The sequence below is a fragment of the Myzus persicae genome, unplaced genomic scaffold (assembly GCF_001856785.1).
Source record: "Myzus persicae strain clone G006 unplaced genomic scaffold, MPER_G0061.0, whole genome shotgun sequence".
NCBI lineage: Eukaryota > Metazoa > Arthropoda > Insecta > Hemiptera > Aphididae > Myzus > Myzus persicae.
In genome coordinates this window covers 104,476-128,740 of record NW_019101697.1, presented here as the reverse complement: position 1 = coordinate 128,740, position 24,265 = coordinate 104,476, and the positions used below count along the sequence as shown (strand labels likewise).

At 31.3% G+C, this 24,265-nt stretch overlaps 1 protein-coding gene across 1 annotated transcript; it reads left to right on the top strand.

The window, feature by feature from the left end:
- Window positions 1-2,770: 2,770 nt before the first annotated feature.
- Window positions 2,771-21,825, top strand: LOC111030172 (homeobox protein Nkx-2.1-like). The gene is made up of 5 exons (XM_022309552.1): window positions 2,771-3,170; window positions 11,204-11,334; window positions 12,143-12,238; window positions 19,064-19,150; window positions 19,572-21,825. Exons 1-5 carry the CDS (start codon window positions 2,771-2,773, stop codon window positions 19,926-19,928), a joined length of 1,071 nt encoding a protein of 356 aa, XP_022165244.1. The 3' UTR covers window positions 19,929-21,825.
- The last annotated feature ends 2,440 nt before the right edge of the window (window positions 21,826-24,265 follow it).

Below are 24,265 nucleotides of genomic sequence, written 5' to 3'. Positions count from 1 at the left end.
TGTGATAAAAATCTTGAATATGAAAAAAAAGATTGACTTAAGGTTTATATTCTTTATAATGTATGGGTAGTTGAATTTAAGCGAGCATACTACTTGCGTTCCAAATTATTATTAGTAGGTGAGTATAAGTTATTCACAGCTAGTATACTATATATCATCAAATGTGAAAAGAACAGAAAGTTATAATTATTTTTAAATTATTTTTTTAACGCACAATAACTATATTATATAATGATATGTTTATTATTTGTGTAAATAATATTTATCGTACTGAAATAGCTTAATTAATATAATAATATGGTAACATTACTATGAACTATAAATCAAAATAGTATTTAAAATTAAGTAATTAAAAATGTTTTTGTTCACAAAAAAACTTGCTTTAAACATGCTTTAAACAAAGTGGGGAAGTCACTGTAAATATGTATAGGTTTTAAGTGTATACCTAATATACTGTGTTAATTTGAATTCAACATTAAAACATTGGCCATTGCATATATGTATAAACGATAAATTATCCTGAGAAAAAACTGTGTGGGTGAATGTAATTTGCTCCAAAACAAAAAAATTTAATTTGAACGATTTTTTAAGCTTTTAAATTCTTGCCATTTAATACCTAATCCGCCCATAGGTAATTATGTCGAAGAAATACAAAGAACTCAACAATTTTAATTTGAAAAAACAAAACACAAACAAAATATAATATAACCAAGCTGGATAAAATGTCTATAAAATATTAACAAAAGTCGAAAATTCTCGTTGTGCGTGTTTTGCCGTTTGTCCATACCATAAATAAGGTAAAAGGGCATTATGTAATCTGCACAATCTTCAAAAAATATTTTACATATTTTCTGTACACAATTATAAAATAAATTATAAAAGTCCTAACGTGCTCGATTTAAAATTACTTCTATATGTATAAGTTCTATTCAAGTTCTAAATTAAATTTAATAAAATAAAACGTACTATAATTTAATGTTTTAATATGGGTGGGTATAAGTGGTAATTTAGTAATATAACATTTCACATTGTAGAATTACGAGTATGTATATGTACTGAAATACTGTATCTGCGCATTAGATTCGTAACCGGCAGGTAATACATAGAATTAATTAGTAAAGCTATGAAATAATTATTGTATTTACAACATTACATAATATTTTATATGTATAGGTTGAACTCATTGAAGTGTATTACCTTAAATCTAATGGTGTGTATTGTGTACTTAGTACAGTTGTATCTATATATGGCTATGTATCATTGAAAAATAGATATATAAAATAGGTATGTATAATATATTATTATATTAAAATCAGTAATTTGCGTCATAGATATAGACATATGATTACTGTAGTGAGGTATGAATATGTAATTTTAATTGTTGTTGTTGAAACTTGAAATCCGCTTTGATGTTTATCAAGCACCGTTCAGAAATATTTTTTATACAAATCATCCTGTTGCAAAACAACGTAATTTGGATGTAAATCGGAACTTCCGTCCCATATAGATACCCTGCGGCGCACTTCTGCGTGATTTAGGTATAATATATATCATGACATAATAATATACGAGTCGTACGCCTACGAGTATATATAAGTACCTATACGCACATCACATCGACGAGGCGGCTTTCGGTTAACCGATTTTGGATTCTTCATTCTCATATATATATATTTATGTATATAGTTGAAGAAAGTGCAGTAAGCGTCGTATATATGGTGGAGGCGATACGATGCACTTGGCTAAGTCAAATGGTGTTGTCTTTCGTGGCGATAAGTACCTCTCGCCAGTACTCGTTTTGCGTGTAATTGATTACGCTACTTTGAGATGATGATGCTTCTAGCGCGCACGAGAGCCCCCCCCCCACCCTAACTACTGCTATAAAACCCTACTTTTCCCATCGGCCCAGAGTGCCATATCAAAACCAATCCTGTGCCCTTCGAGTATTTATTTTATACATAGGACTGTTATGCCGAGTATGTATACCACGCACCTATATAGATGTATAATATATACATATAAAGGTTTATACACTACCGGAAATATCGCTATTTTTATTGCACCCGGTAACTGTTTTTATCTCCGACCCCCACCCACCCCTTCCAAATCGCTACCGATTGTTATCTACGATTTTTACCCTCTGTATACGTATACGCGCGCTGCAGTGTAAAACTTTTTTCTTTTCTCTCTTTTTTCTCTCTTTCATTTTTTTCATCACAACCTTTCGCATTGTGTCGGCACAGGTACCGCAGCTATTGGTCGCCGTCGGCCACGCCTCCACGCGGTTCCGTCCCACGGCCGGTTGGGTTGCGCGGGGCCGAGGGGTTCCGCCACTCGAGTGCGGCCCTCGAGTCCTCTCGTCGACGTCGAGTAGTCCAGTTTCGAGTGACACTAGTTTCGGGTGGTGCTCCACACACGAGAGCCTCAGAGTTTATTTATTTTGCGCTATTATTATTATTGTTTTTCCTTTTTTTCTCGGCCTCGCCACCACACACGCGGATCGCGTTGAAAAAAATTCGGAAAAACCCGTTCCCCGCGATGACGTGATAGTGCAGTCACCGATTCCGCATTCCACCGGCGTCGAAAAATAAAAAATAACGGCGAAAAAAATTCGGTGCGATCGCGGCCGCACTGTTTTTCCGGGTAAAAATTTTTCGGACAAACCGCGAAAGTGGCTCTCTCGGTGACGGCCGCTTCGTCGGCGGCATCAGCCGTGTTCTCCGAGAGCTCGGGCGACCTGCTGCCGGAGCTCAACAGCGCTGACCTAGCAATGTCGCTGAGCCCCAAACCGCACCACCACCATCATCACAACCATCACGCCGCGCATACGACACCGTTCTCCGTTACCGACATACTCAGCCCAATCGAGGAGTACCGTAAGCTCGAGCTGTGCGGCTCGCCTTCTCCGTACCACAGGTCCAGCACGGCCGGTAGCACCGGCGGCAGTGCCTCCGGAAGCCCAGGAGCCATGTCCGGCGGTGGAGGTAACAACAACAACAACAACAATAACGTCCCTGGAGCGGTCCCGGCCGCAGCCAGCTGGCACGTGCACCCGCAATTCCCGGCGCCGCCGCCGCCGCCACCTCAATATTGTCAGCCGGACATGGTCACGTCGTACGGGAATTCGGCCACGTGGTACGGGGCACCAGCCAACGACCCACGGTTTGCAAGTAAGTTCATATTAAATAATAATATAACAAACATGTATTTATAAATCATATTATTAATAACCGACGATTGATCGATGCTACAGAGGCTTCTATTATTTAAGTTCAAATATTTTCTTTTACCCTATTGACATTAAATGTTATTTCTAAAAGCATATGAAAATTAAATAAATATTTCACAGTCATATTTCAAATTTACTTCTCCATAACACCAACAGATTTTTGTGCATCCATATTGTTACTTTGTTAGAGACTATAGACGACATGCAACATAGGTACAACTATATATATATAAATATATATTTAATATGCAATAATAAGAGACGATTTTAAGGCTTTTTATGCTGTCAATGAGTATTTGAAATCAAAAACAAAAATTGTCGGTAATACAAAAGTATAGATGATACATCAGTCCTGTATATAAATGTGTTACTAAAACTCTTCAATATTAAAACATATCCATTATTATAAGTATTTAATATTATTTTTGGAGTTCAAGGAGTACTACAATTATATATATATATATATTTATTGATGGATTTACCTAAAGCTATTATAAATATTAGGTAATTTTATAATTTTTTTGTTTTGTGATTAAGATCTATTTTTTTTTACCATTTAATGGTAATTGAGACCCGATAACTAAATTGTTAAAGTTCAACAACATAATATACCTACTTATAGTTTTATGAAATAATAATAAAACGATCAATTTACCAACTATTTCTCATTTTAAATTACGTTTATTATATGTAGCTCATTGTTATTACTAAGAATAAGATTTTATAACACTTAAAAATGCATAAAAATTAGCTATAATATTTCTTTAAATATTAAAAAAAATTGACAAATTATGCAAACAATATATTTATTGTATTACGTTAGTTATTTTATTTATTCAAATATTCAGATACAATAGATAAATTATTACTTAAGGGCTAAGCAGTTATAATATGTGTCTTGGTTGAAAATATTAGCTATAAGTCCTAACATATTATTCCTTGGCACCTTATTAAATATTTTTATGTATTCATATTGGACATATTATAGCAACAAGTCAACAAACATGCAAATAAAATGTTCAATAATCATGAATTATGCCCATTTATTACGGTATTAATGGATATAAAATTTAAATTTTGTTCTTAAACATGACATCGTATAGCGATTTGGAATTTGGTTTAAATAACTAAATTGTATATTACATATTTGCTTATCCCCAAGTCTCGAGAAATCATCTTAACGTTAACCCACAACATGGTAAATATGTAGAAAGTTTTTAGACCTGTAAATTATAATTATTATTAATAAGTTACCTATATTACTCATTAATCATTATTCACTAGTAGATACATAATATTTATAACTGCAGCAATGGATTATTTGAAGTTTAAAATAATATGTGCAAATATGATAAACATGTTTTCTATATAAAAAAATAAAAACACAGTAATGGTAATATATTAGTTACGTTAAAAATGTTTTCAAAAAAATGTGTTTTTTCTAATTTTGTTTTATGTCAAAGCTTTAAAGTATAATATACCAATGTAGACTCTTAAATAAATTTGACAATATAAAGTATAAATTAAATTAATAATGTATTTACACATTTTTATTCCAAATTAGACCTATAGAGATTTATTATCGTTAATCGAAGGATGTTTATGTTTTTTCACACAAACATGCCCAAGCGACCGTAAAATACGCTGGGGGTGTGCATTCAGGGTGTCATATTGGATTAGACCGGGATCCGTTTATACGAGAACCCCCTTTTCCGCCAAACATTTGCCGCGGGATGTACACTATCTAACCGGTTATTACAACAGTCGTTATAATGTCATTATCCCTCTTTTTATTATAAACCAACTACAAGAACAGCCCCACCACGCTTAATCGGTCTTGATCTACTGCCTTAAGCTTTTTATGGGCGGCCCTTGTATATACATTCTATAAACTCGCTAACCTATGCAGTGATGATTAAAATAGTATAGGATAAATCATCTGCCTAATATAGTATCTGGTGCATGTGTTTAATACTTATATAGTTATATGTTTATTATATTAGTATCCATCGATCCGTAGGAACTTATATTTTTTTTATAGAATACCCAATTTTTAACGGTAGGATTTTATACATTTTGGAAAAGAATGGATGAAGGATTGATATCAAAGGCTAAGATTTACTTCAGATGTAAAAACTATAACTAACATTATACCTATTAAAATTAATTTATAAAGAATTAATTCTTCTTCATTAACTTCTATTAAAAACTGTTTAATATTGGCTATGCATGATTTAAATACAGTAAAATTTTTTTGCATTATTCATCATGTTACATATTTAAATAATTAATTAGGTAGGTGCCTATCTTATTTTTGTATAAATCTATATGAAATCAACCAAACATATTTTTTTAAATAATTTAAAATTAAAATGAACATTTTGTTACCTACAAAAATGAAAATAATTTCACCTGCATACTTTTTTAATACTTCCGATTAATTACTTTCAAATATATGTCCATAAATATGTATCCATGTAGTATGGCTATCTGCTAGTAGATTACCGAGAGTCTTAGTATATTACTTAATGTCCAAGAATAATTGTACTAAAATATTATAAATAATTCTTAAAATACTGAAATTCGAGTACTTACGTGTATATTTATTAGCGTTAGTTCTATCATCGTTTGGTACTCCTTTATTCCTTTGTAGAATATACTATTTAATATTAATATAATGTAGAAATTAACTATACCTAGCTTCTATTCACAGATTGTATTAATCAATATTTAATAATTAGGTTTAAAAATTATTTTAAATGTTTATAAATTCATTCTAATATTTAATTAATGTTTTTAAAATCAAACAAAATTATATGATTATAAATGCATTAATTTTAAATTCAATAAACAAGTATAGGTGAACAAAAAATCAAATATTTTAAATCTTGTAGTATTGTTTTCTTAAACCATAATGAAATTTCTTTGTAATAAAAAATGTCTATCCAAACAATAAAATCGTGTTTTAAATGTGTGTTTTGTGCGTTTAGACATGAGAGAATATTCTAACAAGGCTATAAATCGAACGTCTAAAATAATACTATGACCTCCATATCATACGAGTAACAATAAAATCGATTGGTATAGTCATAATAATGTATATAGAGGTAGGGAAACCAACTACGTCTGTTGGACGTTACCAAGCACATTTTGTATTTGTGTTTTCCAATGATGTCCATCATATATATTATAATATTATGAATGAACCGTGCCTAAGCACGTTATACACGGACTATTGTGCGTCTCGTTTATTCCGTTCAGCATTAAAATAATATTTGTCACCCTGTATATAGCTTGTGCAGTGTTTGCCTAAGAAATATTTCCAAGGCCTGCTGGACCTGTATAATACCGACCGGCTACTGATGTTTGGCAAATACAAATACGGCGACCGAAACGAATTCCATTCGGGAACGAGTGATGACGACTGCATAAAAGGGGTGGGGGGGGAGACTCATTAAAAATTTTTATACTCCGTGGCTTCGGAAACTTATAAAAACATTGACGTAGTTTTGGTTTTGACAAACAGGTAAAAATATACGCTTCCCGGACGCGCACGCCTGACAATGCGCTTGTTATTGGTTTATTTCAATCGTACATAAACGAACCCTCTCCCTCGTCCGATAGCAATCAAGCTATCAAAATATTATCTTTTCTACCGGGGTTTTTTTTTTTGCTCTCGCTCCTCCTGGACGAGGGACACCCACGATGCTACAGTGATGTAGTAGAATGTTAAGATCACTGCAGCAGGTATACATCTGATGTATAATGCGTTTTAAAAAGAACCTTTCAACGCGTTAGTTCGTGTACACAATAAAATAATAATAATAATATAATAGCCGCATTTCCCGATTTGTCGACCAGATAATAATTTTCGTTCATTCAAAAATCGGTGGCAATATACGCACGTGAAACGCCCACTCGAAAGGTGCCGGATGAGTCAATCGCGGACGAAAAATGCAATACCCGTCCGGATATCCTTTATTCGATCGCGAATCTTATATTATGTTGTATAATGTGGTTTCACGCGCATTGTAAATACTAAATAGGTTTTCAATATCGAACAACGGTTGTTAACGCGTGTCTCTTGTGGTATAGGTATATGCATATATCATATGATAATATAATATATAATATATACCATACGTCTATAGATACCATACCGTACATATTATTACTATGCCATGTTGCCGAACCGATGGAAAAGGAAATGCGGAATTATTGATGTGGGCCATGTACGAAGGGGCGGCCATTAAAATAAATTGTGCTCGTCAAGGTCTGTCAAACCCGACCATATTGTTTTTTTTTTATAAGTATAAAACGTAGAACGGAACTCGTGGGATAATTGTACATTTTTCTTTAGGTTTTAATGTTTTTCTTAATACCGAAATCAGACAGAAAATAACGTGAGAAATCATGGTTTGTGAATAGGTATTATTTATGTTATATAACGGTAACACATTTTGTACCTACCTATGTGTAACAAAAGTGGTAATTTTTTTTATAGACGCACATAATAGTTAGTTTAATTTAAAAAAAAATATTGAACTCATTTAATTTTAAATCCAAATGTATGTAAATGAAATATTTGTTTTGTTATAAATTAGTGCAAGGGATGTCTTGACACTAAACGAATATTATAATATTTCATACAATTTTGTATCTTATAGTATAGGAACCTATATAATATAAATAAGTCAAATATAGTTTCAAAAGACAACGAGTCTATTTTCATAATATCGATATTTTTTATAGTTGTAATATTAGTTTGTTATCTCTTTTACTGTAAACGTTTTAAGGAAATATAATACCCTATTAAATTGTAAATGTAAAAACGAAACGTATACTTGCATAATATAAGGTGGAATTATAGATATAACCATGTTAATTATTAATTTATTATGGTCATACTACTTTTTGTAACCGTCGCGCGTTGGTCGACAAAAATATTGTTATAATTATTAAATAATAGAAAAATATTATCATTTATTCTTATGTATAAAGAAGAAATAAGTTATGAATGGTTGAATAATTTTGTAAAGAATAATTTTTCAATAAGATAATTTGTAAATGGTCTAGCGGTCTAAACCTAAAGAATAATATTGATAGTTACAAGAAGTAGGTATATTTATTATCTTTTGAACTTTTAAACTGTTCTTCAAACTTTTCTAAGTATGAATCCCAATAGTAAACATTAAAACATATTTTAAGCATTGGAAATATTAAAACGATAATCTTACAAGTTTCTCGGAATAACAACAAATTTAAACACTTACTTAAGTATACTCGAGTAAGTATAATATACAGATTTATTATTGTCTGCTGACTATTAACGCTGTAAACAATTTAAAAATTAACTTTAAAATAATTTTTAATAGGTAACTAATTAATTACTAAATCGTTAATTATATTGAATAATATTGCATTAGACTTGAACATTTTGTTGAGCTCGTACCTATTTATAGTAATATATAATTAGCAACTTATGTGAAAATGTTTTGAATACATTAACAATTTGTTTCAAAAATACTCAAATAGGAAAAATTTCAAAAGTCATTTTATTGTCCTTTAGTTCTCCAAATTAGTATATTAAATCCAATTGTCCAATTTGAAATTAAAACATCTAATAAGTGATTAACACAAAATGTAAAATTAATGTCATGTTTATTTACAAATGGGTTAATAATAATACTATACAACAAAATGATTTATAATAAATAACTACCTATGCAATATTGAATATGTTTACGTATTATTTAAATTTCAATGTGGCTTTAAAAATTAATTATTAAAATCTTAATTAAAAACTCATAGGTATTATTTCGTATTGTATAATATTGTAAATCTTTTGAAATCAAACGATTTCGTAATTTTATTAGATAGTTATAGGTAGTATTATTCATAATTAAGCTTTGGGGCATTTGTACAAATTATACTTTATACCATTATTCAATATTTGTATCCCTACAAGTAGATTTTAATTTCAACACATTATACAGTAGGTATACGTAGGATTATAATAATATCGCACGAAAAAGCAATATCACTCATGTGGCTGCAGACAAAAAAAGGTTCGGGCATTAGTTACCATGAAGCCTTATACGGTTATTACGAAAGTGAAAAAATGTCATATGGACATAATATGGTATTTGCTAGCCCCACGTTAACTTATAATATTGTAACTATTAATCCATACCAACTACTTTGGATACGACCTATATATGCGTAAATTTATTTCTAAGTTTATATCGATTATACATTTTTACATATATTCTTTGATTATTTTTTAGGTAGGTATAACTTGTTTTCAGTGTACATGATTAATATATTAAATTATATTATACTTATGGGCGAACATTTATAAATACATGATCATATATTATAATAAATACAACGTGCAATTACAGACGTACATTATACTATACACACTGCAGCGCACTCACACATTTCTGTTCTTATACCGACACGTGTCTTCGAATATATTATTGTTATATGTACAGGGTGTTTATCGATTCCTTAACCCCCTCCCCCTTCGTTTACCGAAAACCTGTCAAAAATCGTCTCTGGATAATGCGCGCACAAAAAGCTCGGAACCCATATCGCACGCTCCATTTGTAGTTGACAAGGCGCGGCTATAATATATATAGTGTTTGCTTTGTGACTGGCATGAACAATGTGCTTGTGTGTGTGTGTGTGTGTGTGTGTGTGTGTGTGTGTGTGTGTGTGTGTGTGTGTGTATGTCAGTGCGTGTGGTGGCTGGGAGGGTACATTAATATATATCGCCTGCTATATATATACGAGCGTACGTCCTGTCATCAAAATAATAATTGGAACCTACAGTACTTGATCAACACTATATTTCGTATACGCTTCGCCGTAATGCAGACGTGCAGTTGCAGTGTAAATTTATTGTACATCATTATTTATTATTATTATACTGAATTAATTTATAAAATAATAATATGATTATAATATACATCTTACTATATTATATGGGCTTATTAAATATTATTTGTAGGTAACTAATATACAATATTGTACTCCCCGATAATTTATAAGCCTACACCTACGTGAAACATATTTTACAGCGTAGGTCAGTGCGAGCAGTTTATAGACTGGTTTATTTATGAATCGTGAGTTTTATACAATATTATTATCATCTTATGTTCTAGCTTCTAGATGATTAGGTACATTTTAAAGTTATAAATTGTCCAATATTATTTTAATAAATAAATATGAATAAGTTTTTATATCATGACATAATATAATATTAAGTATACATAAATATAGTGGCGTAGAGGGGGAAGGATTAATATTATGCCATATATAAGACTAAATGTCAAAACATTTTTGCTTATGTTGTACAAGAAACATATTGAAGTACTCTTTAAAATGTATTTTTGAATCTTTAATAATTTTCTTACATATTATCATGTTTCTATTGAATAAAGTTCTAAATAGCCTGAAATTCGAACATACATTGTGGTGCAATCGTGAACGATTGAGGTAAGGAAATAGCATACCCATATTAAAATCAATACCTACCAAGTATTTTTTTAATGAGATGATAATACGTATCAATGCGATCAATAAAAGTACCCAAATAATCAACAAATTTACTTATTACTTATTTACTTACAATCAATACAATAAATGTCAGTAATCCATGTAGAAAATGTATAAAAAGTGAGTCAAGTCTCACGTAGATAAAAAGGTATTCGCTTGTTCAAATATACATATATATATATATTATACTATATTATATTATAAAATATTCATGAGTCAATAAACGAGCATCTTACAAGGTGGTTTAAAGGGGTGTTGCAGGGATTATTCGCCAGACCCTTACATATTTATATTATAGAGGTATAGACGTAATGAATTCCCAATGAGCGCTGTTTTTAGGCTGGAAAGTCGTTGACCTTTATTATACCATGCCAAAAATTCAAATTTAACAACGATCGTGTATTATTGCAGTATCCAGATTGATGGGCTCGTCAAACACCCCGATGAATGGTATGACAAACATGGAATGCGATATCAAACCACCTCTACAGTTTCCACTTACCCAGAGACGAAAGCGGAGAGTGCTGTTCACTCAGGCTCAAGTACGTAAAACTATATATATATATAATATGATGTTATTCTATATAGGTAAAATCGTGTAATTTTGAATACGTTTCAATTCTTTATGTTTTTTTATTTTTACGGATTCTAATTTTAACAAGTGTAGGGGAATTATAAGACTTTTTATTAGGAAACATTTTAATATTTAATTTTGTTTTAACTTTTATACATATCAATTATCATTATGTAAGAATCATACAATGAATATTAGATAAGTAAATAAATGTGTCTGTGAGTTTATAGTTGTATACAACTATAAAAAGCCAATATAATATACAATCGACAACTTTATAATATTATTTTTTCAATTTGAGCTCCATTTATTTTTTATATAAATTTGTATATGAAGTCGTACTTTAGAAAATAAAACATTTATCTAACATTCCGCCCTGTATAAAGTGTATTATGCTTTTATTTTTTTTAGTTTGCATTCTTATATATCAGTGCATGTATATTATATTATATGATCTTTATTTACGTGCGAGAACCTATTCTGAAACCCAAAACTATATTTACTATTCAAGTTCATAGATGTTTACAGCGCACTTAAACTGTCTCAAAATCCACATTTCTTGTATAAATGTAAACACAATCAGGCGTCACGTCAAATCCACGAAGGCATCGTTTTGACACGAACACATCCATCCCATTTGTACATTGTCCAAATATTCTTCCCCTTAAGGCTTTGGCTTGTGTATTTATTTCCTTTCCAAAATCGATGTCTTATCCTATACATCCTCTACCTTGGATGAAATAACCAATATTATAGTTATTGTATTACTTTTACAGGTTTATGAACTAGAACGAAGGTTCAAACAACAAAAATATTTATCAGCACCCGAACGAGAACATTTGGCTAGTCTAATTCATTTAACTCCAACACAGGTAATTCATAAGTATATTTATATTATAATAAGGTATTATCTAAAATAATAAATAATGAAGAACAAATTATTTATAGGCCTATCATTTAACTGAATATAAGATTAAGTTATTCATTAAAAAAAACATCAAATTAGTCGAATGATAAAAATTAATAATTTATCATAATTTTAGTCTAAACGCGTTAAATTAAAACAAACGTTAAATTAAAAAATTATTAATATCATAATTTTACAGTATTCAATGATATTGTTTCTTTTCAAATGTATTTTGTTTCCATTGTGTACTTATGTATTAATGTGTTTTAGACTTGATACACATTTTTCTTTTTCGAACAACCTCTTATAGCGCATATTTGTGATAAAGTGATGAATTTCCATAGCATAATCCATAAAAGAATCTGTAAGGACTGATGACCCAATATACGATCTACTCCTGAAATGATAAAATGACATACCGTAATGGTTCAATAGTATAATTTATTACTATATATTCGTTTTTAGCTGTTTTTCACTTCGAAATTACATCCACGTATATTAGTACATTAGATATTGTCGATTCAATTTAAATTTATTTTTACGATTGACGCAGTCACAATAATGGTTTTATTCTGTTAGACGCTATTAGGTCATGTTTAGGTTCGATCAATAAATAACAATAGTCAATACAACAATAATTGCTTGTATACATTTTATACTTTATAGTTAACAGTATAACAAACTATACAGTGTGCATAAATACACAATAACTGGCATGTTGTAATTTGCGTACTACATGACTAAACTATATACGAATTAAATGTGTTGGCCGCAATATTGAAACATTTATTCAGGTTGTATAAAGTTACTCTTAAAATGTATTGTTATAGTATTCACAATTACACAGACATAATTTTGGGTATTAAAATAACTCCATAAGTGTCATAGAGCATTCTAGCACCTCTATGAAGTATGAACAGTTAATTTGACTTACCTCAATGGAACAATGAACAGATCATTTTTCGATTTCATCAGTAAAATAAAGTTTTTCTAAGTGAAAATAAAATAATTGTACAGATATCGAAAACTCGTATTCCTAGCAAGTGCGGACTTATCTTAAAAACGATGGATTATTTTTATTTAAGCACTCAATAAAAGAAAATGGGAACGTCTGATAAAATATTTCAAACGTCTTCTAAACTATTTAATATATTAAGTACTGCATTGGATGTCTCTATTGAACTTAGAATCGTTTAGATTAGACGTTGTCGTACTCTGCAGATGTATTTGACACAGTACACTATTATCCTTCTCTGACGTGAGCGAAGCTAGCTTATTATTATAGAATATAGACTTTAATTTTTAGATTATACATCATAATCGTCTATGTTTAAATCTGTATTTATCCTGTTCTGCTGTAATTTATTATCGTGTAATTATTACTTTAGTAGATATAGACGTATAATACCATCTCAAAATTATTTTTGGGATAATATAATGTGAAAAGAACAAAACAGGGTATAATATAGGAAATGGATTAGAGGTTCAAACCTTGTATGTGCAAGGTTATGGGTTGTATATAAATATATAATATATAATTTTAACATTTTAACAACTACAACATTTGATGCTTTTGGAGAGGGTCAATGAGTTTGATTAGAACATTTGTACATAAAATCGATGTAATAATTTTTTGACCCGTAGCAGGACATAATACAGTTAAAATATGTATAGTTAATAAATAATAATATTTCGCGAGTCACGACTCGTACTGTTTCAAATATCGATTCGTTACTTGATGTCTTATAATAACACGATGAATTGAAGTAGTGCGATTTCCTTGAATCGGCATTATAACAACTAAGGGCGGTAATAACACACCCCCACGTCTATACAAAATGGACTGTTGGCGTCCTCATAATATAGTCATATACGATATAGGTACCTATGTAATAATATACACTATACAGGATACACTTGCTGTTTATTTATTATTATACAATTATGGGTAGGTAGGTACGTCTAATAATTATAAGTTTGTGCGTTGTTTTGCATTTGCGTTCCTCTAGTAGATGGCCAAATGGAACGGATACACCAAGGCGTATCTAGGCTCTTTAATAAGATAATGTTTGTTCAATTTATTATTCGTTGCTCACGCCTCTCTGCAGATTCTGCAGCAAATAAAAATAAACTGTGTGCCATAACAAGGTGTATGACTGGTACATATCACGTGCAGCATACAGTGGTACATTTAGCGCATAATATTGTTCACACTATTCGCAGTACATAATAATATTATTTTCAAAATATAGGCAAAAATTTGATTCTTGTGGGTCGATATGCCGTGTTTTGGCACTATAATATCATGAACCTAACGCACACATATAGGCGCGTAATATAAGACTTCGTTGGGCGTCACGCGGTGAGATTATCGCGGATCAAGCGATGAACTACGCCCTATTGTAACCCGGCTTAAACGGTCGGGCTGCAGCGTGCGGTTAATGAGGCTTAAACATTTTCCGGGGTTACGCGTGCGTCGGTCCCGCCACCGCTCCGCCGCCACCGCAGCGATCTCTCGTCGCGCGCGTACATATTATTAAACAATCACGATGATGCAGGGGACCGCTTCAGCGCGTATTATTATTATTATCGTCTCTCTAGTCGAGCTGGTTTCCTCTGTGCGCCACCCGTCGCCGCCCCCATTCTGATCGTGTATATACCATCATCACCCACCACCACCACCACCACCGCCACCACCCATCGCCGAGACACCAGGCTTTTATGTATTTTTTTTTTATTTTTTACTGTACGCGGCTTAATCGTACATATCGGCGGTGGTCGCTAAAATGTATTATTATATAATATTATACACGTATACTCGCAAGCGCACGCACGCGCACCTTATATAGAATGGTGAGCGCGGTGGTGCCGCTGCTGCTGTAGTGCTGCAGTGTTGCGCAGGGGGGGCACAAAAGCGTATTCATCGTGAGCCCTCCGAAAAACGTACGTCTGAAGTGGCGAGAGTATGTATGCGCGGCACCACTCGAGATGATGATCGGTATATACCCGGTGCGCGGTGGCGGCACAGAACAATGGCCGACAGATTGTGCCTGGTATATACACGGTATACGCGCGGTATATACGGGGCCGCCGGGGCGCCAGATGTTACGGCAAAGACCCCGCGAGCCGTACATATATATATATGTATGTGTTATATTTTATATAATCGCAGCGACTACTGTTTAGGTTTTTGAGCGCCCGGGGGAGGGGGGGCAAATCGTGTTTTCGGCGTACGCGGGGCTTATATAATACGCTCGTCGACCCCCTACCCCCCGCTCTGCACAACGCGAAATGTCGGTCGAGAGCTGAGTCCCTACGACGATATAATAATAATATATTTTGTTGTGTTTATATTATACTATATTATTATTTTTATTATCATTATATTATATTATGCACCGGGACCGGGCACAAGCGTCAGCATATACGCATAATAAAATACATTATGTATTATTGTTATAGTATTATAGTTCGACCGATTTCCTATTTTCTTTTGGGATGATGTCTTTTTTTTGGTTCGGTAAGCACGAGGACGTCCTACGCCTATATGTGTATTCTGTGAACACACAGGTACAGTACCTATAGTCATCGCTTATTGGACTCACTCTGGAACCAGAGTACTTCAAGTATTTGAGTTCATTAACCGAATAGGGTGAAAATTTCAAGAACAAGATATTTGTAAAATAAATTGTTCAAAGACTTCAATACTTTTCGATGTGACGAATTGAGGAAAAAGTAATATTATTTATCAAAATTGGTGAAATAGAAATCGGGGTAATTGATACATTTAAAAATACACATTGGCCCCCATTAAAAAAGTGCGGAGTGAGTCAATTAGACTAATTTTTTTCCTGTGTGTTAGGAAATGTATAAATTGGGACCAGTTTGTTATTGTCCATTTATACTTTGTCCAATAAAAGGTGACTACCTACTGTACCTGCAAGCTATATGTATACTAGAATACTATAGATCACAATATAATATTGTATAATATATTATAATATGTTATGCTTACGTCACCTTAGAGTATGGGCTACCGACGACGGTGTAAACATATAACCTGTTATAGGTAGTCTCGTTATTTGTATAGGTACAATATACATATTACATATAGGCTGCCAGGCTGGTACTAGCTATATTATATTATTATGTGTCATAGATAGGTAATATATTATAGAACAGGCCTTGTCCTATATGTGTATACACCATGTAGATAGTATATTATGGTAAAATCCTAAAGATTTTTAAGCATCACGATCAATAATGATAATATGTTGATTTCGTATACCACACCTTATTCGATATCACTTAGATTTGGAGGGAGGAGCTATTTTATTATGATGAAATCCTATAAATGTGTTTCTTAAGGTGTATATTTTTACAACGTGTATCTGTTTTTGGAGGGACTTAACTCTCTAGCCACCATTATTTCTGTCTATTTTCTTAGCTCTTACATGGGGCAATAGAGGTGATTTTTAAGACCGGTACCTAAACATTTTTTGTTTTGATATTTTATAATTTGTAGAATGCATTCAATAATCATGATAAAATTGGAATTGCACAAAATATAATATACCCATCAATATACCATATACGTGCTTATTTTAATTTTATTCTAACTGCCCGTACATCTTGGAACTTGTAAGTCAACCGGTGCACACTAATGAGTATTTCTTGTTGGCTATTGCCCAATACAATTTTAGTTCTATGTAGGTACTAATTATACTACCCGTTGGCCGTTACTAGCGAATATAAGGACATAAATGATAATGTGATTTATTGCGTCCTAGACGATGACTGTCACTCGATAGTCGATGTTTCATAAACATTATTTAATTATATTAATCTTTATGGTTTTTGACTCGATTTTTTATAATTTTAGTGTATCGTCGTAGTGCGCAGTTAAATTATCGTGTCAATATTTTCCGAGTCATTTGTGGGTACACCGATTGTATATTTGTACAGTGCTTATACTACCTATATTTGCAGGTATACATTCTTGTAGGTGAAAGTGGTTTATAAGTTTTTGTTATGTTCGGTCAATACCAAGGTCATAAAATATGTATTGTTTTAAATATTCAAAATAATTAAAAATGTATCTTGATTTGAGTTCTTATCATTTACAAAAATTTTAATTAAATTAAGCGTTGAAGTATAGGTATGTAAAAGGTATATTTGTTGTCCCGATATAAATTACTAGTATTATAATAATTATACTTCTCAATAAAGTATAAAATATCAAAAGTGTTAGCGTAGGTACCAAAATATCAAAAGTGTTAGCGTATGTACCAAACTGATGATTAGATGCTTGGATATCCTTATAGGGAAATAATTGGTACATTATACCTACCACGCTCTTTCATATATTATAATACTATAATTGCGCTGTTTTTGTGGGTTTTAAAAACATAAAATCCATCGCATCGAGTGGTTTATAAATATGTCTATACACTTGAAATTATACAGCTGTTATACTTTTTATTATAATACAATATCATTACGGTTAGTCTTTGGTGAATATTATATAATTTACCTACGCTCAATTTGTATTACTATAATATCTCTAGTACGGCGGTAATTCACGCGTCAAGCACGTACCTATTGAAACAGTGGTACAACAGCGAAGTACACTAATATAATGCACATAATTAGTGTACTCTTATGCAGTATATTTAAAAAACTCGCTGGCATGCATATACATAGATATTGTGATAATAATTAGTATCGGTTGGTATCGTCATTGTTTCGATTATCACCGAACGGCGGGTAATGTACTATAATAATATACACAGTACACAATAATATACGTACCTTGTACACAACTAATATAATATCATGTAATTTGTGTGCTCCTATACTCAGTGGGTATACACGTATATAATACACACATGGAAATAAAAAAACAAGAACCATTTAAATAACTGTCGGCGGCCGAGGCGGCGGCGGCGGCGGTACAGACGTAAAAATCTGCGTGAATGGCGCGCGCTCGTATCGTTTATATAATACACGGACAAGTAGCCAAGTAGAAGCCGAGTACTTTTGAAAAGTGAAGTGAATTTATGTAGGAATTATTCGCAGATACTCGTGGCGGCGGCGGCCTCAAGTATGCACGGCGGCGGCTGCGGATCCCGTTCGTTCGGTCAAAAGAGTTAGTCTTTAAACCGTTATCCAAAAGCCGCGTAGAGTGCACTCGGTTCGCGAGCACTTTTAAAAACACCTCTTCAACTTTATTTCCACTTCGTTCCCATTCACTGTCAATATTAATGTTGGTCATCTTTTGACTTTCAACAGCAACTTATATAAATGCTCAGTTGGATTCGTTTCTATTTATGTAGGTACTTTCCGCCTCGCTTTTGACAATGAAATATTGTAAATATTGCAGTGATAATAACAATTATGTATATCCATCTATTAATATTAACTGAAACCGCAGGAAATTCGAACCAACCGATCAGGCGATAATGTATAGGTATACGATCGCGTGCACCGCATATATTTAGCTTTATATAAGGGACATACAGTTCATAAATTACCCTAACATGCATGTACAAATTTGTTCAATTGTATACAGTTGTAGGGAACTTTAAATTGTTTTTTTAACAATTGGTATGTATATATTATACATTAGATATTTGTGTTGAGAGAGTTTTTGATTGTAGTTCATGTCTTTCGAATACTATACTTGATTGTCTGCAGACACACTAGCCATCTATATAATAATAAAATATGCATAAATTATACTATGCGCTTTTTATACGCACTTAAATAAATATGTGGTGGTATGTTATAGGTGAAAATATGGTTCCAGAACCATAGATACAAGTGTAAACGTCAGGCGAAAGAAAAAGCTATGGCCGAACAGAATGCCCAAAATCAGGTAAGATATTTTAAAAAAGAACATATTTTAATTTATTATTAAATTATTAATTTTAAGTATATTCTGCAAATTATATAAATAATAGTAACTAGATATTATTTATCAATTTAATTTTTACTTCAATCAAACCTACGAAAATGTCAAGTTTAAAGTACTCAAGTATAGTGCTAAGTACACATACTGAATACTAAGAGCACAAGATAAAGTTTTTTGTTTATATAGAAAAAAAGTATTTACAAAAATAAATTTTTTTATTTTAAATAATTCAAGTATAATTATTATATTCATAGTATATATATTCTATTGTGCATGATGGGTGTTTATTAACATATATATATAACTCAGAAAAAATCTTTGAATGAGCCGATTGTAATGTATAATAACGCACGTTAAGTCTTATTTAGTTTACTTTTATTCACAGGCCCAGAGTTCACCACGAAGAGTGGCCGTGCCCGTTTTAGTGAAAGACGGCAAACCGTGTTCGGGTACGTCAGACACGTCCGGCCAACAGCCTGCGCCCGGCGGCAACAATTGCAACGGCCACTGCCCCGCTATGCACCACGGTGGCCACGTACCAGTCCCCGTCCACCCCCATCACCACGGTCACCATCACCATCACGGGTCGCCCAACGTCGGGCACCACCAGCAACAGCACCAACCACCGCAACACCAGTTGCTGACCAACACCGCGATGCCGTACCCAAGACAGAACGTTGGTCAGCACCACCATCAACAGCAAAACATGTCATATTTATCCATTCAAGGACGTGCGTGGTGAGCTGTGGCCCGTTAATAATTACCTATATTATTAATAGGCAAGCATTACTTAGTGTAGACTTTCAAAAAAATAATTTCATATCGTTTTGTTTCAATGCGAATTTTTTTATGTAAAGATATTATAATTTATAATACATACGCACGCGCGCACACATAGAAAAATTATGCTTGTTTTTAAGTATTTAGACAATTTTAAGCATAACAATTTTGAACAAACGCAATTATATAGTGAGATATTAGAAAAAATTCATATATTATACGCGTATATATAGATACCTCTTTTTAAGCTCGTTACGTATAATCATGTGTACACATTTTTAAATTAAATTTTATCTTGGACTCTCTAAGTCAATTAAATTTTGTTTGTACTAGGTATGTGTATTAGTAATTTTTTTTTATGTTTTATAAATCTGAACGTTCTACCTCCAAGCCACGTATATACTTATCGATGTATGAAGTATTTTGAAACTTTCGTAATAATTATTGTAAATCACAAAAAATTAACTCTAAATCTAAGACACTCGACTTGTTTTTTTTGTTGTATCATTCAAGTCATAAATATAGGAATTTTTAGAAGTTTAAAAAAATGGGGTCATTATTATTAGTTGACCTTGGCACGTAGAAAAAATAAAATCCAACCGACGTTTTTATTCGACAAGGGGTACAGAAAGGTTTGCTATCCCTGACATATGCCATACACAAGTTCTTAAATTTTCTATAATATTTAGCAGGATATAATATTCAATATAACCTTATTGAAAAAATTCAATATTATTTAATAGAAAATGGTACCTATAGGTATCAATTTGTCAGTCATATTCAGCCTCTTATGTTTGTGAGAATGAACCTATATATTAATTTGATGGTCCGTGATAGTTTCACTTTGATTTTTTTTTATAGGTACATAAAATAATTTATCTATTTGTTTATTAAGAAGTTTTAAGTATATGTAATATATGTATCTATGCTTGTGTATAAACCTCTATTTTCAAAGCACTATAAATACCATTCTTAGTTGTATATTTGTATATAATTATTAATAATATATAGTTAAGAATTTTGTAAGTAGGTTCTAATATTACATAAAGAAAATAGACTGTTGAATACACCTATAAAAACACCTAACCTATCTACCTGAAGTGTTATTTAAACAATTCTTGTGTAAATTTACAATCGCTAAAGAGATGGTTGAATTGAAATGGGTGCAAAACATTTTATCAACTATATATTATAGTCTCAATAATTGTATAATGTATATTTATATATGTATACTTATAGGTATCTATACTAAGTCAAAGTATAATATTAAAATATTTTCAATGTATAAACTGTTGAGTACTAATCATCAAACGAAATACGAATCATATTCAAAGCTAAGAATCCGTGTTAATGATGACCTATACCTTTATTATATATATATACTATATAGTATATATACCTATATTGCAATATGTATACTTATTTTAGGGTGGGTATAATATATATTTACATTTATATAAGCTTATATTACTATATTATACGAGCGTTGATTGATTGAAATTTCATCATCAAAATTCAAAGGAACATGTCTTTTCTTTTTCTTTTATTTTTTTTTAGTAGGAAACAGGCAATTGTCTAAAATTAAATTATCAAAATAATATAGGTACATATATGTTATATATATATATATAGTATATCGGTATATCATAGAAGTGTATTGAAATGTATGTTACAATTTATGTTTACCTCTCCTCTTTAATATAATATTGTATATGTTATGTTCATTTGACGTTATATAAACATAATATTCTATTATACACGCTCGCATTGGCTTGCAATGAGTATTTCTCATATTGATTACATTGTTTAAAATTTTAATAGGCCCGAATATATACATATAAGTAAGCTGTTTGTATTAAGTGGAAATATCTTTTGCACGACCCCATTAATTACTATATATAATATACATTGCGCTGTAATTATACTTTGTAAAAATTACTTAACTTCTGTATAATTATTACTATTATTTTTTTTTTTTTTTGTAAAATGTGATGTATCATAATATATCTACGTGATTGTATACGAAATAAACAAAAAATATGAAAATAGTAAACGTACCTATACATACATATATACAATAAACGATGCGTATAATGTGATATGATTTGGTCCTTTATGAATATAATCGCGATTTTCCCGCAGCCGTCGTTCAAATATATACATCATATATCTACATGCACAGCGTCGAGTTGTGCAGCGACGAGCAAGAAAATCGTTTACGTCTTGTGTGTTCTGCGCATATCCTTAAGTCGGAAGCAAGCAATACCTGTATAATAATATATACATACATATATATATATATACGTATACATACGTCATACACACGTATATATAATGGATGTATGTATAGAGTCGTTAATGAGTAAACAGTAGCGTTATGCGGCACTGGGTATACCTATACAAATATATAATAATATGTATATAATAAAACACAAGAGAACCGCATATACGGCCAACGAAAATAGGCGGAACCACGACCGGCGGAGGACCGCGCCCCCGACGCCATGACAGTGCCCTCTATATAGTATATTATTTTATTATGTGTGTGTGTATTATTATTATTATTATTATTATTATTATTATTATTATTATTATTATTACGGCGCTGCACGCTCCCGGAACCCGGACGATCGTTTTGACGCACGCTGGAGGGGAAACACGATTTAATAAGGCACAAAATGTGTGTACAATAAAAAACCGATCGACCCCAACAATCGCCGGTGGCAAAAAAAATAAAAAAATGTTCATACCATATATATATATATATATACTGCATATACGAGAGCCCGCGCTTTGATTTGAATCCAATTATTATTGGGTAGCTAAAATATTATATAATAAAGGTCCTGGCAAAAAAGGACAAACATATGCAAATAAAAAAATAAAAAATGTTTGCTTTTTTCGAATTATCGTAATAATATGCAGTGTATATATAGGTAATCACGGACAAAAAAGCAAATTTGAAAACTTTTTAAAATTGACAATATACACATATAGCTCTATTTATGTACTAAACATATTAAGTTTATAATGTTGAATGAATTGAATTGATTATGCAATTATTATTATACATTTTACGGTACGTATGTATACTGGGTGATGCATGAGTGAACACTCATGTGACACACATAATGAATTCCTTAAGTAAAATGTATCACTTTGTATATCCACTTGTGTTAACCTTTTTATTTTTATATTCATGCAAGATCAAAACTAAATTATATATACATTATGTAATGAAGAAAATAAACAATTTTCTTTTATCATCCAGCGAGTGTTTCCGTTAAATAAAAATAATAAATAGTGCCTATACTTAATAATACGCGTTTAATGTGGCAGATATTTTAATTTGAATACCTATAAATAATTATAAGGTATACAGAGGAAAATGTTGAAGAAATTCTAATTAACACTTCACACGTTATACCTATAGTCTATAATAATTTATATTCTCCAAATTGATGTAGGTAAGTAATAAGTTAATATACAAAAATGTAAGTATTGCATTTTTATTTTCTGCAGTATATTATATATACCATGCAGATACCTATATGAATTATAAGCGTATTACTTATATTATATTTTAATTACAATTTTTATATTAGGTAGATTATGCATTATATTATTATAATAAATTACTGGGGGCCATTTGGTATTTTAATACGAATATTTATATACCATATTTATGGCTATGAGTATGTGTATACCTGCCTATTATAGGATATAATTAACTATATATTTATATATATATATATATATATATATACAAATTTAATTACCTACCTAATTGGTGTTTAATGCCCATAAGTAAAGAGTAAATAATAAAATCATTTCACAGCCGGTGAATAATAATAAACTATGTGGTAATACCTACCTACTGCAAGAACAACAAATATTTTATTAACTAATTTTAAATTAATAAAAAAAAGTGATGATGTTGATATATAAACCTATTAATGATTTATGTTCAAACTTTAAGCGATAAAGTTTTTACACACACTTGGTTTATATTTCGAGATTAATTATAATATGTGAAAGCTCAACAACATTTTATGTGAATCACGGCGTATTTAACATATTTATGTTATATATCTATAATACCTATAGTCAATTACTTTATGAGAAGGAAAATAAAGGATTACGTAAATAGGTTATATCGATTAGTATAATTAATGCCATTATATATTTTTACTGGAAGCTCTTCACAGAAAAATAATTATTGATAAATTATAATTAACAGAATTAATAATAATAATGAAAAAAAATACATCAACACTCAAACCGCTGCTATAACGAGTT

Bases quoted from the DNA above. Each gene is read 5' to 3' on its own strand.
- LOC111030172 (XM_022309552.1), top strand. From the start codon at position 2,771: ATGTCGCTGAGCCCCAAACCGCACCACCACCATCATCACAACCATCAC. The intron at 3,171-11,203 runs GTAAGTTCATAT...GTATTATTGCAG, and splicing joins CAACGACCCACGGTTTGCAA to TATCCAGATTGATGGGCTCG. The intron at 12,239-19,063 runs GTAATTCATAAG...GGTATGTTATAG, and splicing joins TTCATTTAACTCCAACACAG to GTGAAAATATGGTTCCAGAA.